Here is a 14,409-nt window from a genome sequence, read left to right on the forward strand (position 1 = left end):
TGACATGTTGTACACCAAAGGATCAACTTCTCTGGGCAGGATACCTGTTGGGACACACGGCAGTTTTATTTTTTCTCCCCCTCAAATAGTAAAGTATTATATTTTCCGCTATCTTTTATTTAAAAAGGTGACAACTTGCCTCATGATCGTCAGCGTTGTCATATCCAAAGCCACTCTGGTGCCCGGCTTCAGTTTGGTTTTGTCCAGCTGTAATTATTTAAATTTTTTTTTTAAGTCAGATTAATAGCAAAACAGGGACAATGCAATCGTTCAATAATTATTATTTTGCAAAAGTGCACACCTGTCTGCGACAGCCAACAACATATCGGGGTCCATTGGTTGCCTTGACAATAACTGAAAGAAATTTCAAAAGCAATAGTTCACTGACAGATTACCAAAGAAAAATAAAGATCCTGCACAATCAAAAGTCGGCATCTTACATTTTTCCTCTGTCAACTGCTTCAGCACCTCTCCGACAATCTAATATCACAAGAAAAAATATATAACAATGACAAATAGATCTTTTTTTTTTTTTTTTTTACACCAACGCCTGCATCTTACCTGCCCCACACTCTGTAAAGCCTTCAGGTCATTCTCCGACTTCTCATACTGCTTCGTCAGCTCCTTAAGTTGTTCGCGCACTGGAATACACAGACAAATTAAACCTTGAGATATGTACACAGTACAGGCCAAAAGTTTGGACACACCTTCTCATTCAATGCGTTTTCTTTATCTTCATGACCATTTACATTGGTAGATTCTCACTGAAGGCATCAAAACTATGAATGAACACATGTGGAGTTATGTACTTAACAAAAAGTGGAGACCTAAACACCTCTGGGAACTCCTTCAAGACTGTTGGAAAACCATTTCAGGTAACGACCTCTTGAAGCTCATCGAGAGAATGCCAAGAGTGTGCAAAGCAGTAATCAGAGCAAAGAAACTAGAATATAAAACATGTTTTCACTTATTTCACCTTTTTTTTGTTAAGTCCATAACTCCACATGTGTTCATTCATAGTTTTGATGCCTTCAGTGATAATCTACCAACGTAAATGGTCATGAAAATAAAGAAAACACATTGAATGAGAAGTTGTGTCCAGACGTTTGGCCTGTACTGTACACGTATAAAAACGAATTCGATCCCTCGGATGGGCTTAGCATCCAGCCATCAGCGGATACAAACAGGATATGACGACTACGCTAACCGGCTAATAGAATCATATTAACGCGCCTGTTAGTAAGTCTGTGAGAAGAGGTTAATACAAGACGAAGCCGCAACTCTCCGCTCTAAACGCAACTGGTCGGAGAGTGAAGTTAAATCTGCCATTGGTTGGTTTTGCCGCTTAGCTCTGCTGGAGGAGCAGAGCATGACAAAGCGTCTTGCGGGCCGGCCGAGGGATCGGCGTGAGTTCGAAGCGTCACGGCGGGCGGAGAGACGCGCCGCAGACCGAAAGGGGCGGTGTGTACGGAGGGAGCGACTCACGCTCTTTCAGGCGCCCGTCGATTTCCTTGTGTTCCAGTAGTTTCTTCCTGTAATCTTGCAAGCCCTTCTCCCTGTTGTCGGCCATGTTGCCCCTGCTAAATGAAACGGCGAGTCGCCGCACTTGACGTTGTGTTGTAGCGCAGGCCGTGTTCTGGCTCGTTGCTGCCCCCTGCAGGCGCGGAGTTTCAGTTTCAAATTGCGAATTTATTCCATTGTTTTTCCACTAAAAAAAAGCACAAAGTGTCAAAACGAATAAAACAAAGTACAGGAAATAACAAAGATGTAGATATTTGCATTTGGCAGATGCCCTTTTTCAGAGCGACTTACTGTTTTATTGCATCTTAGTTTTTAATGACATTTTCATAGCAAGAGTCTGTTTTACTTGTGCTTCTCGGTTTAACAGCAGCTTTTGATACAATTGATCATATTATTATTGCTTAAAGGCTGGAGCATTGGGTGGGTATTAGGGGTCCAGCCCTCAAATGGTTTAAATCATATCTGTGTGATAGAAGCCTCTGCGTCTCTATTATTCAACAACGCTTCCGTGGGTGGTACCACAGGGCTCCATTCTGGGTCCTCTTTTATTCTCATGGTTCTTACTTCCTCTTGGAGCTATTTTTTGAAAACACAATGTTTCTTTTCATTTATATGCAGATGACTGTCAAGTATACTTTCCTGTGTAACAAGCGGTGCTCTATCCATCCTCTCCGAAATTGACCACTCTTCTCTAGCCCCTTGTGAAAAATCATTACAAACCTAGGCGCTAAAATGGACTCAACTCTGAAAATGGATGCACAGGTTAACAATATTATAAAATCATGCTTTTTCAGCTGAGGCGCCTGACAAAACTCAAGCCAGTACTTTCCAAACGAAATCTAGAAACAGTGATCATGCTTTCATTACGTTCCGCCTTGACTTCTGTAATTCATTGCTTTTTGGGATCAGCCAGACATCTCTGCAAAACTGCACGTTTTCTCACTGGCACAAATAGGCGAGATAACATAACCCCGATCTTAGCCTCACTACCCCTGTCTGTTTTAGAGTCTGTTTTAAAATTCTCTTATTATTTTTAAATCACTGAATGGCTCGGCTCCAGCCTATTTGGCAGACCTACTCCATTAATACTCTCCATCCTGTTCTCTCATGTCTTCAGATCAGAGACTATTGTCTGTTCCTCGGTCACATTACAAGCACAGAGGCTACAGGGCCTTTGCAGTGGCCACCCCACGTCTATAGAATGACCTACCAATCAGTGTCAGACAGGCACCGTCAATCACTGCATTTAAATCTCGTTTAAAAACTCACTTTTACACCCTGGCATTTAACCCAGTGTGATGGGGTTCTTATACAGATTTCTTGAGCAGTCCTTTCTTAACTCTTTTAATATGTTGTCTTAAATATGTTTTCTGTTTTATTCAACCCCATGTTTAATTCAAATTGCTAAACTTCTTGTCCATGTCTGTCCTGTTCCTGGTATTTTAACTTATTTTTTTATTTTAATGAACAGCACCTTGTCAGCTCCTTTGTTGTGTTAAAAGGCTTTTTAAATAAATATGGTATGGTGTATATATATATATATATATGTGTATATATTAAAATAAAAAGATATGCATATATATTTAATTTACAAACATAAAAACATATATAAACATGATCAGGGTTTTGTTCCAGATCTCGTTATTTAGTTGTAGTCTCGCGAGATTGGCGGGCCTGCCCTGCTTCCTGTCTCTTCCCCCTGTATGCTTTTGCCTCGCACGGCTGCATGGTGTCCACCAACTCGGCGTCCTCTCCGGCAAATTGGACGCACCGCTTTTCGAGGGCGCACCCTGAACGCGTGTAGCGGTCGTCTCTATGCCCCTGCTGCGGTTTGACGGAGCGCACCTCTTCCGACCGAGGTGAGTCCACATCGCGGAGCCGCCCCGGTCCCGGTCGGCTAGCGCCGAGGCTAACTTTGCTAATCCTGTCAAGTTGCCCGGGGCTGGACGCTCCCCGGCTCCGGTTATCGACGTTGTTCGACCGGCGCTAACAGGCGTCCTGGCCGCACGTCTGTCGCGTTGTGTGAATAACTAGTTGTGCCGGTTTACGGAAGCCCTGTTGCGGCTTCAGGTCCACCGTCGTCGTTCCCGTTCCTGCCCGTGTTTAGGCGTTACTTCATAACCAGGTAGCAGAAATGAACCGAAAGATAAATAAGTCTCTGTGTGGGGATTCCAGGGGGGAAGCGAGTCCCGTGAATACGGTTCTACTTTTAATTATTTTGTTTAACCACATGCACCTGTTTAATAGAACGCGTTGCGTGCGTAACGCGCGTTAAAACACGCCTGGGGCATGTTTTCTATTTGTTTTAATATATATATGAGTAAATAAAATAAACGATGGTCATCGGCGATCTTGGTTTAGATTTTGATGAACATTGTGATCATGCTTGGAGTCACGTGCGTGAAAGGAATGTGTTGATCCATCCTTCCATGTCTGTCTGTCAGTCTGTCTGCTTCACCTGATAAATTCCTTTCTGAATGCCGAGGCGCCGGACTCCTGAACACCGTTTCTTTCTGGTATTTCTTGTATATTTCTGGGTCTAAATGTCGTATTTTACTCGCTGAATGTAGACTCCTGCTCGGTTCTTTTCTGGTGGGCGTCTCGTTGCCTGTATTTGAGCCGCTTGGTCTGTTTAAAGCTCCTTTTGAAGAACGTTTGTTTCATAAATTTGCGTAATTGCATTGCGTAAGCGGATGGACGCGGCGGTATGATTAGTGTCGTACAGCCACATGAGGCGCGAAGTGATTAGGACGATCACTAACCTGTAACGCGACACACACAGACTAAGCTGCTCAGGCAGTGGACGCTAGTTGACCCAGCTGAATAGCAGATATGATACAGTACAACACTTAAAACAATTCATTTATTATTATTATTATTTTGCCATGTTTCAATCCCCTTGAAATCAAACGTCCCATGAAATACAGTCCAAATCTGGAGGCATTGAACTGGTGATCCTGTCATATGTTTGTCATAAACGTGGTTTATTCAGGAAGCCGGGAACTGTAGAGCTCAGCACAAAATCCTCCAGCTCACATGAAATGATTTGTAGACGCAACAGCATCCATAGTTCAATCCCTGTTGCCGAGGCGTTAATGTTTGACATTTCACTATTGCATAATTCCCCCCGGTGTCCTTGTTGATGGTTGAGTAAGGTTCAGTGGCTCGGCTGTACCTGTTTGAAAGTGAAAGTGGGTTTATCCCGGATTCGCCGGTGCAGATGGACGGGGCCGTCCCGTCGTGGTGTTAAGCAGGTGGGATTCTTCCACCTTTTGACCTTTTTAGAAAACGAAGCCATTCCGTCGGCAGACACGCTTTTATCAGCAGGAGTGAAAATGTGCCGTTGGGGATTTGGGCCGTGCGCCTTTTTACGGGCCGCTCGTCGGAACTGGTTGGTGAAAGATTGTTCCGCGTCGACTTGGAAGGGTAATCTGTGAGCTCAGCAAAACGTAATCGCCTTTGGCTCAGGCATTACAAGTGTGCGCTGGCGTGTCGAGCCTGAGCCATTGTGGTGCTCAGCAGAATTCCCTGCTGCCATTCCCAGGATCCGCTGCCAGGCTGCGGGCTCGCCGCGTTTCAACCGGTCACTTCGGAAGTCACGTTCAGAGCTGCAGTTATGCTGAAAATATGAAGTGTAGAGATGTGCTAGAAGAACTGGCCGTTCTAATGTCATGAAAATCAAATATTTAGGTAAATCAATATTTCTTCATTTTTTGACTGGTATATGTGGATTAAGTTTCCTTTTAAGAAGCAGTTGAAAACCCAGTTATTCAAAAAGTATTTCGGATGAATCTAACACTTACACACCCACATGCACACATACTGCACAAAATAAAAATAAAAAAAAAAGAATATTTTTTCTTCATCTAGCACTTAATTTCCGAGCATGCTCTTTTTTTCTTACAAGTTAGGCCTTATCAGGGCTCTTAGATTTGTAAACTCAAATTCTATAGAAATTGAAGTCTTCCTCTTATAAGTCGCTTTGGATAAAAGCATCTCCTAAGTAAAGTGAAGTACATTAAATCAACACATACTTAAGTCATGCTTTAAAATCCCTTCTTGTTAAAAGGGACTTAGATTTTTACATTTAAAGGTCATGACATGAAAATTTCAGTGGCTATTGGCGTGGCTAGAAATGGCGATAGGCATAAAGAGGGCTTTGTCATTTTGCTCCGAGAGCGACAGCTCAGATGTCCAGATCTGGAATATGGCCCTGTATGATGTCATACGGGGAAAGGTTACCTCCCCTTTCTCATGCTTTGCCTGCCCAGAAAATGTCGCACCCCTCCCATTAGAGAAAAAAAAAAAATTAGCTCCACCGACAGCTAACGCCAGTAAGCGCATGGTACTGTGGCCGCAAGCTGGCCCCGCCTCTCACCTCCACATTATCATTTAAAGCTAAATGCACAGAAAGGTTACATTCTTGGGGAATCTCATCTCATTGTGGTACTGGCTCAAACTTCGGAAAGAGACTCCAGATACAGTATTACTATATAAAAATCAAAATCAGCATGTCATGGGACCTTCAGTATAAGACATTTGATAGGGTGGTAGTAGCCCAGTGGGTAACACACTCGCCTATGAACCAGAAGACCCGGGTTCGAATCCCACTTACTACCATTGTGTCCCTGAGCAAGACATAAATAATGTAAATGTTGATATTATATATACAATAGCAGTGATTGTATTGTCGTTTATTATGTGATAAAAAATGCCTTGGTGCCTCATCTTTTTTTTTTTTTTTTTTTTTTTTTTTTTTTTATATAAACAGCTTTAAATCATGGCGCAGCCAAACAGGCCTCAGAGAAAGATGTCCACCACCGGGGAGACTTTGTACAAGGTGCTAGGTCTTGAGAAAGGGGCTTCGTCAGAGGATATTAAGCGAGCCTACAGGTAACGTGGAGCTTTTTTACTTTCTTTGTTGTTTGTAGCTGTGGGTTTTACTAGTCACCTGATTGCAATTCATCGTACACCACAGGAAACTCGCACTGAAATATCACCCAGACAAGAACCCGGACAATCCCGAAGCTGCAGAGAAGTTCAAAGAGATCAACAACGCCAACACGATACTCAACGATGAGACCAAGCGCAAGATCTATGACGAATATGGCTCCATGGGCCTTTATGTGTCGGAACAGTTTGGCGACGAGAGCGTTAAATACTACTTCCTCATGTCCAAATGCTGGTTTAAGGTAAACGTTAGCTTACAGTTGTTCTACTCCCAAGAATTTCTATAATTTCTTTATACTAGCCTTCCTGTAGTTCAGATGGATAGCTGCATTGACAGTGATACGAGCAGCATTGTGTGACTTTAAACTTAGTTTAAACTTAGTCAATTTACAGTTTCTTTGTCCCTGTAATCCCTTATTGATTGCCATGTGCTATAAAAAAACAACATGAATTTATTCCGTTTTTAAAGACTTGTGAGGGCTGTACAATTAATCTTGTTAAAATTGATAAATTGTACTGTTGAGATCGAAGACAGCAGCGCCCTAAAAAGTTCTAATTATTGGTTATAAGGTAAATCAGTGTAGTAAAAAAAAAAAAAATAAGTTTGACTATTCCATGGTTCATGATTAAATAAAGAGACTCTTAAATCTTGGCAACATGTTACGTTGCAACTTGATGGTGATTAATGTTAGAATTTCAGGGCTTTTTTTCCTGTCCCTGCAAAGTCACTTGTATTTTAAATAGAATCAGTGGTTTGTGTTCCCCTGCTTGTCTTGTTACTCTCATGGGGGGAAAAACATGCTTGTTCTGGCCTTTGAAATGAGCGGATGACTGTTCGTACTGATCCTGGTCATAATTTGCGGTAATATCCTTTGATTTTGTAGCGGAGGTGGCGCAGTGCGTCCCATGCAGCCTCCGAAGACACAATGTCAGGTCCAGTTAGTGTTGTTTTTGTTAACAAAATCTATGAAGAAATGTCTTAAATGAACCTTTCTGATTTAAACACGATCCTCACGATTTATGCCATTATTTGTTCACACAGATGACATCACTTCTGCAATATGCAATTGTGGCATTAATTAGATTTCAGGATACTTCTGATGGGTGAGCAGATGTCTGGGAGTAAATGTTAAAGCTATTAGGTACTTGTACTGGTACTTGACTGGGTTAAATAGAAGTGTATAACTAGGAAAAGTCATCAGTTCTCGCTAGACTAATTCATGGGTAATTCCGACTAAAACATGACTAAAATGCTCAGACTTATAGTTGACTGGAACTTCACTGGGCTAAAATGAGTCTGGATGTGACTGTCTAATAAAGACTCAAATGACATCTGGACACAAAGACTAGTCTAAAAGTAAGATTAAAACAGGCCGCCAAAAACAAGTATAGGTCCAGTACGTCACTGTGTGCCATGTTGTCCCTGCAGGCCCTGGTTGTGTGCTGCACCTTTTTGTCATGCTGCTGCTGCTGTTGCTGCTGCTGCTTCTGCTGTGGGAAGTGCAAACCCCCCGAGGACGATGAGAACTACCAGTACGTCGACCCGGAGGACCTGGAAGCTCAGATCAAGGCGGAGCAGCAGGATCGAGGTGAGGTTTTTTTTTTTTTTTTTGTCCTCTTTGTATTCTTACTTTAGTCATGTCTCGGTGGTAGGGAAGGCATTTGGACAGCTGTATGTTTTTTAGCACCACTGTCGCTTTGTCAGAATAAATGACCGTTGACAGGGTGCGTGAAAACCCGTGACTCCCTGACTATGGAATCATCTTGATCCGTCATATCAGCTGGAAAATCTTTAATCATTTTTAAGCATTAGAAGTATTAGAAGTGATTTGGTATGTTAAATAATCAGCTTTTTTGTGTTTGTTATGCTACATTAGACTAAAATGAACCCCCATCAGAGGTGTAAATAAGAGGTGAAACATCTTCGCAGCCATACCTTCCCAGATAGTAATACGTTTTTTGACTAGTGGAATGCTGAACTTGTCTTGATGCAGAACAATTTTGGTGGTTAGGGCATTTTGTGGTAAATAGCTGGGCATAAAAGTTAATATATTAAAAAAAAAAATATTTCTTATGCATGAAACAGATGGATGTCAATTATACATGTGTTTGTCTTTAGATGAGACGCGTGTATACCAGGTTTTGGGCATGTAGGCTAAACACAGGAAGAACAAAACACATTGTGTTCAACATATGATAAAAGTCCTTCTGTCTTGACAACATCCTGCCCAAATTTCACGTGATTTTGTTGAACCATACTTTCTGTTCTATACAAAACTGGCAAAATGTTTACATGGGCATCGCCCTGAATTTGCCTGTCAAATTTGAGGACGTTTGATTAATGTCTACTGTACTAAAATTATATATTTCTTTCATATGACAGGAAAGGTGCCGATGTTGGTCTCAAATTAAATTTAAAGTGGTCTTAAAAAGGCCTTAAAAAGTCTTAAGTAGGTGTATCCTGCATAATGAAGCATCACTATTGTCCCCTTGTGACCGAAGACCAACTAGGTGCATTAATGACCTGATCAATTTTATCAACCAACTAACAATGTAAGACAATTTTTTTTTTTGTATAGATGACCCTGCTTAAGCAATATGAGACATTTGCCTTTTAGAGCAGCACAAAGCGAAAGAGAACTTTTAATAAAACGGTATTGGGTGTGTTTTGGTAAATTGCCATTGTCATGTTTTTAAGTGAAAGCGTCTGAGGGCTACATCCAGGATTGATTTATGGCCTGGGAATTGATGAAGTGCCCTGTTGGGATGTCTGGAGACTCATCCCAGCTCCTCCCTGCCTCTCTGGGGCGGAGTCGATGACTCACCCACGACCTCGTCCTGGTGGCTAAATCACTTGTGCCCGCCACTCTGGAGAAGCCAGCAGAGGCCTTAAAAGCAAAGTTGTCAATAGTTGAGAGTTTAAAAAAAAAAAAAAAAAAAAAGACTTGTGTTTATCCACTTAATTTCCTTCTAACCCACAGCCATATGACCTTAAACCTAGTCTTGTGTTAGTAAGCCGCTCATCTTTGTCTCAACCCGGCAGGTGAAACGGTAATTATCGTGCAGCCTGTTCCTAGTCCAGGCCCCGAAAACCCCAGTGAGTCTCTGCCGGAGTCAAAGTGACTCGTAAGACACGCCTTCTTCCTCTTATGCGCTTGGTACTAAACCCTGTTCATCCATGTTAACCAGTCACATCTCACCACGCCGCTCTGGCTCAGTCTGGGCTCATCACCTAACGTCCTCTAACGACAAGGCATGAGACAAAATACAGCTGCAACAGGCTGTTGGTAACTTTACACTACAACTGTGACCTATGACCTCTAGGAGGTTTGGCCACGACTGGTAATGCATTAAAATATAGCATAAGCTTAGTTTTTATAGTATAATAGTGTAAATATTTAAATGGGTGAGCCCTGCTAAAAGCAAAAAATAGTCACAGTGCATCTAATTATATTTTATGGGAAAATTGAGAGGATATGGGCCCGACAATAAGAATGTGGACCTTTCCTGAAACAAGTGTCTTGTCTCATGCCTCATGTCTTATTAACAGTTTATTTTATTTATTTGGTTATTTATTCATTTTTGTCCTTAGCTGTTTCAGTTGTTGCATGGCATGTGATGAACGAGTGGACATGTATAGTCTCAGACTTTTAATATGATGTCCTGCTATTGTTTAAATGCCTAAATTTTTTTTAATTTTTTTTTTTTACTGATTTGGCTGGAAAGATTCTGTTTCCTGAAAGTTTGTACAAGATTAGCGCTCTGTGCTGCCCGGGCAGAAGTGGGTCTGTGAGGGTTGATGACCGGGTGGTCGTCTTTGTTTAGGTGGCCATGTGACTCTAGAGCTTCCCTACACACGTCTAGACATTTCTGGCCATGAGATACAGTTTACAAAAGGTGTAGTCTTGATATCAGAGGTCAATGGTTCCCCTAAAGAAAATGAGAATGTGACTATTAGGAAACCTGATTAGTAGTTTGTCAGTTTAGTTTATGACCCACCGTCTTTCAATTCACTTCAGTAGTGACGTTTCTGATGGGCGTTGGTGCGTTTTAGTGTCTCGGAGTAACTGGATCTCTGGCTGTAAAATAATCACACACACATATCAGTCCGTTCTCCAGCCATCTGCTAATGAAGGCCCTGGTGCCCTCAGCTCATTTGTCATGTTTGCCCATCTGTCATCTGTCACCACGCCCTCACGTGTCAAGATACACCCACTTGTAGTAAGCGCTGCTCTCTCCTTTCACCCCTCTGCTGCACTCGGATGTCCATTTAAAGGACTGAAGTGACCACGAGGACACGTTGCATCGAGGAGGGGAGGTAGGTGTCCGTAGGTCCAGCTGGTCTTCGGAAGGACCACAGATCCCTGTTGGTCAGGACGCTTCTCCCTGCATGGTCTCTGTAGCTGTGTATGTGTGTCTGTGTGTCCCAGTTAGTGGTGCAATTAACGTTCATTACCGACATTACTAATTATGATGGTGTGTTTTTGAGAGAGAGGGAGCGTTTCTGAACTATCTGCAATACACAATATTCTGTCTAATAATTAAATTCCCTTTAATGTACCCACTACAAATTAATTTGGATGAAGCATCATTCCTGGAATTCACTTCAAACGCAGTTAAAACATGTATTCATATTACGATTGGATTTTAAAGACCGTTTTTAGCACTGATATATTGGTTTTATTTGTCATTGTGTTCTGAATATTTTTTTAGTAGAATTTTCATTACTTATTTTTAAAATGGTGGCAGGACCTGGTGAATTCACCTCTATGAACAGTTGGGTATGAACCGTTCCTATAATCAAATTGGTTAATCTATTCATCTATATTATTTTGAACTATTAATGAACTTTTTTTTTTTTTTTTTTTTTTATAAACAAATTAGTTCATAATTGCGGCCTAAATTGAAAGAGATCATGTTTTTTTTTTTTGTTTTTTTTTTTTTTTAAATCAAGCTTCAGTTACAAAGAATGTAATTAATGAGTATATTTGAGATTGAAATGTAATTATAACTAGTAATATTATGATTAGCTATAATTTGACCTCCTAATTATACAGACAGATCTCAAACGTTCTCTCAACTTTTCTGTTTTCCTGTCCTGACAATCAAGACATTTTTGTTGAAATTTGTGTTTTGGTTGTTCCGTATGTGGTGGTTTATTTTATTTTTTTTAAATGAAAGATTCATTTATCCCCTCCCCTGCCCTCAGCCGCCCCCATCATGATCCAGCCGCATTCCACCATCAACACCACCGAGACCACCCACTTCGCAGCCAGCAACCCCAACTACGCCGCCCAGCCCTGAGCTGCTCTCCTGCGGACGTCCCCTCGTCCGTCCCGGTGCCCTCGGCGGCGTCACCTCCCCCACATCCGGGCATGGGATTCATGGAAATGAGCAACAGTTTGCTGAGAGACAAGGACTCTTTTTCTCTCTCCCTCTCTTTCTCTCTCTTTTTTTCAGAATTTATTTGTTCCTTCCATCTCTCCCCCGGGCCTTCGTTGTCTTCTTCCGAGGTTGAACCAGTGTAGCTGATAAAATGGCTTCAGTAGGCCGTACGCCACGAAGATGGCAGCTTTTTTTTTTTTTTTGTTAGAATTTTATTCATTTTGGGTTGGGTTTTAATACCTGTGTTCTCTTACCAAACACACACACACACACACACCTGTTCATGACTGCATCCAGGCACTGCTGTTTCATCGCAGTTTTGCTGCAGACTGCACTGTCTTTCGTTATAAAGCGACTCTTCCTGCAGCTCGGCCACATCCGCCAGACCAGAGCTGACCTGCCAACATCCTGGATGATAAAATTCATTTTGTTTTTTTATGTGTGTTTGCACAGTCAGTTCAGACACTGGTTGGTTGGTGATTTGCTTATTATCATTACTATTTCATTATACATGCAAAAGACGAAGCACTATGCCAAAATGTCGCATGCAGCAGTTGAGGTGGTGACGGTTCTAAAGGTTGTTTTAGAAGAGATGTGGAATCAGGAGAGATCTTTTAGTTCTTGAATAAAATATGCAGTTAACTTTACAAGACTTTTTTTTTTTTTTTTTTTTTAATGCTCTTATACCTCTGATTATATTGATGACTATGATAATAATGATTTCTGCAATATTCAGCTTTTAATGCCCACTTAGATCCAGGCAGAAGTACTTCTGAAGAACAGAACGCTTTTGGTATTTATCCACTAAAAAAAATGGACATTTGGTACCCCCTGTTCAGGTTCTCCAGTTCCGGTCCCCACCCCACCTCAATTCGAGCTCCACTCTTTCCAGTTTTCTTCAAGCAAATCCAAATGATTGTTGCACTTCCTGATGCGCTCTGTTTTCGTGTTTCTGCCACTTGTTCATAGGGCGGGGCAGCATGCACTGGGAGCACCAATATTTGTCGAGATTTTTTGAAAGAAAGTTATAGAAAGTACATTATAATTAGACATCAGCACATGACATTTCTGGACCTGCTATAGAAAACATACTCATGTCTTGATGGAAAGTCTACGTTTCTATCGGCCCAAATTTTCGGCATATTTGTTAAGTGGAGGGTGTCATTGAACATCTCGGATTTATGGCCTGACTTTTTCCACACGTTCCTTATGGGACCCATGTCTCATTCGCCGGATCTAGGCCATTTCACATGGAGGCCAATACCGTACGCTGCCCCCCCTCGCCGTTCTTTGGTGTAGCATCTCGAGATTTTTATGCACATACCTGTGTTTTTTTTACAAAAAAAAATAAATAAATAAATTTTTAAGGGGTGGGTAGGCAAGTGTGTTTGGGGGATGACGGGGTTGCCAAATTCTGTGAATCTGATATGTGTGTGTGAGAGAGTCAAATGTGGACGTCCACACTGCCCCTGTGTAAAAGCCCCACATGCCGTGTTGAGGCTGACCCAGCGCTGTGATTGTCATTTGTCTTCTTGTTAATTTCTGTTTTGTTAATGTTGAAAAACGTTCTCCTTGGACATGTGATGTGTATAATGTCTTATTTATAACGTTGAATCTAAACGAATAAAGTCTATGGTGAGGGATTTTTAAAATTTTGCGTCTGTTTCATTTGGTTTTAGTTGCAGTGAATTTATTGGCTTTGTTTGTAGCCCAGAATGAATGGATCTCTCTGGTGCCCCTTCATTTCAGGGCCTGCAGGCTTATAAAGGCCACTGGGTGTCTGCAGGGGTCTGGGAGACTATTTGTCATGTTCCTATTTTAGGATTTCTCTCTCGCTCACTCTCTCTTTTTCTCTCTCTAAGAGCTGATCTTTACAGGCACATGAAACACATTAAGAATAAAAAAAGTTAAATATGGGATGTTATCCAAACACGCATGACCAATGCTACAGGTATTATGTCTGGATAAAATTATTTTCTTAATGATTATAAGGAGGGTGTGACTATTTATTCTCCAGTTTGACCTCTAAACTCATTATGATTTTTATTTTTTATATAAATCCCGAACAGTCAAGGTGCCGCTGAGGTCACGTTCACTATTATTATGTAGATGACAGGAGCTTTGATGCCGTTTATTCAATATTTAATAGCTACCTGACTGTGGGCTTCTGCTGTCTTTTGCATTGACACACACACAACAAATAAAACCGCTGAAATTATTCAGTTGTCATAATAATTTATAATAATAATGGAAGAGATCCTGTATCTTCAGCATTCACCATTGGGCAGTGGTGGCCTATCAGGCGCCTTTGATGGCTGCTCACTGCTCACTAAGGTGATGGACGAAAGCACAGGACACGTTTCACTGTGTTTCACAATCACTGCACTTTCAGGGATGTAAACATTTTTTTCCCAATTTGTGTATTTTGGCTTATATGAATTAAACTAAAGTATGGAGGCTGCTATGTAAGAACAGGCCTGATTGTGTTATATTTGTATATTTCCATCCATCGTTGGCGGTCCGTCCTTATTTCAGGGGATTTGTGCATTAGCG

The 14,409-nt window shown here is 41.5% G+C and overlaps 2 protein-coding genes across 6 annotated transcripts; one reads left to right on the plus strand and one right to left on the minus strand.

The window, feature by feature from the left end:
• Positions 1-108: 108 nt before the first annotated feature.
• On the minus strand, positions 109-1,642 carry LOC114775934 (26S proteasome regulatory subunit 10B-like). The gene is made up of 5 exons (XM_028966616.1): positions 1,486-1,642; positions 562-641; positions 441-480; positions 302-354; positions 109-207 (listed from the first exon to the last, which is right to left on the minus strand). Exons 1-5 carry the CDS (start codon positions 1,568-1,570, stop codon positions 109-111), a joined length of 357 nt encoding a protein of 118 aa, XP_028822449.1. The 5' UTR covers positions 1,571-1,642.
• A 1,596-nt stretch (positions 1,643-3,238) lies between these two features.
• Positions 3,239-13,508, plus strand: LOC114775939 (dnaJ homolog subfamily C member 5-like). Of its 5 annotated transcripts, none has more exons than XM_028966624.1 (7): positions 3,239-3,380; positions 6,293-6,414; positions 6,500-6,713; positions 7,901-8,060; positions 9,515-9,597; positions 10,748-10,789; positions 11,681-13,508. In XM_028966624.1, the coding sequence occupies exons 2-5, from the start codon at positions 6,302-6,304 to the stop codon at positions 9,592-9,594; spliced, it is 567 nt and encodes a 188-aa protein (XP_028822457.1). In that variant the 5' UTR covers positions 3,239-3,380; positions 6,293-6,301; the 3' UTR covers positions 9,595-9,597; positions 10,748-10,789; positions 11,681-13,508. The 5 variants fall into 5 exon arrangements, with proteins under 5 accessions (XP_028822457.1, XP_028822458.1, XP_028822456.1 ...); XM_028966625.1 differs by having other exon boundaries at positions 9,515-9,568; XM_028966623.1 differs by lacking the exon at positions 10,748-10,789.
• Positions 13,509-14,409: the final 901 nt, after the last annotated feature.

The sequence above is a fragment of the Denticeps clupeoides genome, unplaced genomic scaffold, assembly GCF_900700375.1.
Source record: "Denticeps clupeoides unplaced genomic scaffold, fDenClu1.1, whole genome shotgun sequence".
NCBI classification, from domain to species: Eukaryota; Metazoa; Chordata; class Actinopteri; order Clupeiformes; family Denticipitidae; genus Denticeps; species Denticeps clupeoides.

Coding starts and splice junctions, on each gene's coding strand:
- LOC114775934 (XM_028966616.1), bottom strand. CDS start 1,570: ATGGCCGACAACAGGGAGAAGGGCTTGCAAGATTACAGGAAGAAACTA. Junction 642..1,485: donor CGACGGGCGCCTGAAAGAGC/GTGAGTCGCTCC, acceptor TGTGTATTCCAG/TGCGCGAACAACTTAAGGAG. Junction 208..301: donor TTGTTGGCTGTCGCAGACAG/GTGTGCACTTTT, acceptor AAATAATTACAG/CTGGACAAAACCAAACTGAA.
- LOC114775939 (XM_028966621.1), top strand. CDS start 6,302: ATGGCGCAGCCAAACAGGCCTCAGAGAAAGATGTCCACCACCGGGGAG. Junction 6,415..6,499: donor GATATTAAGCGAGCCTACAG/GTAACGTGGAGC, acceptor CGTACACCACAG/GAAACTCGCACTGAAATATC. Junction 9,569..11,680: donor TCCAGGCCCCGAAAACCCCA/GTGAGTCTCTGC, acceptor CCCTGCCCTCAG/CCGCCCCCATCATGATCCAG.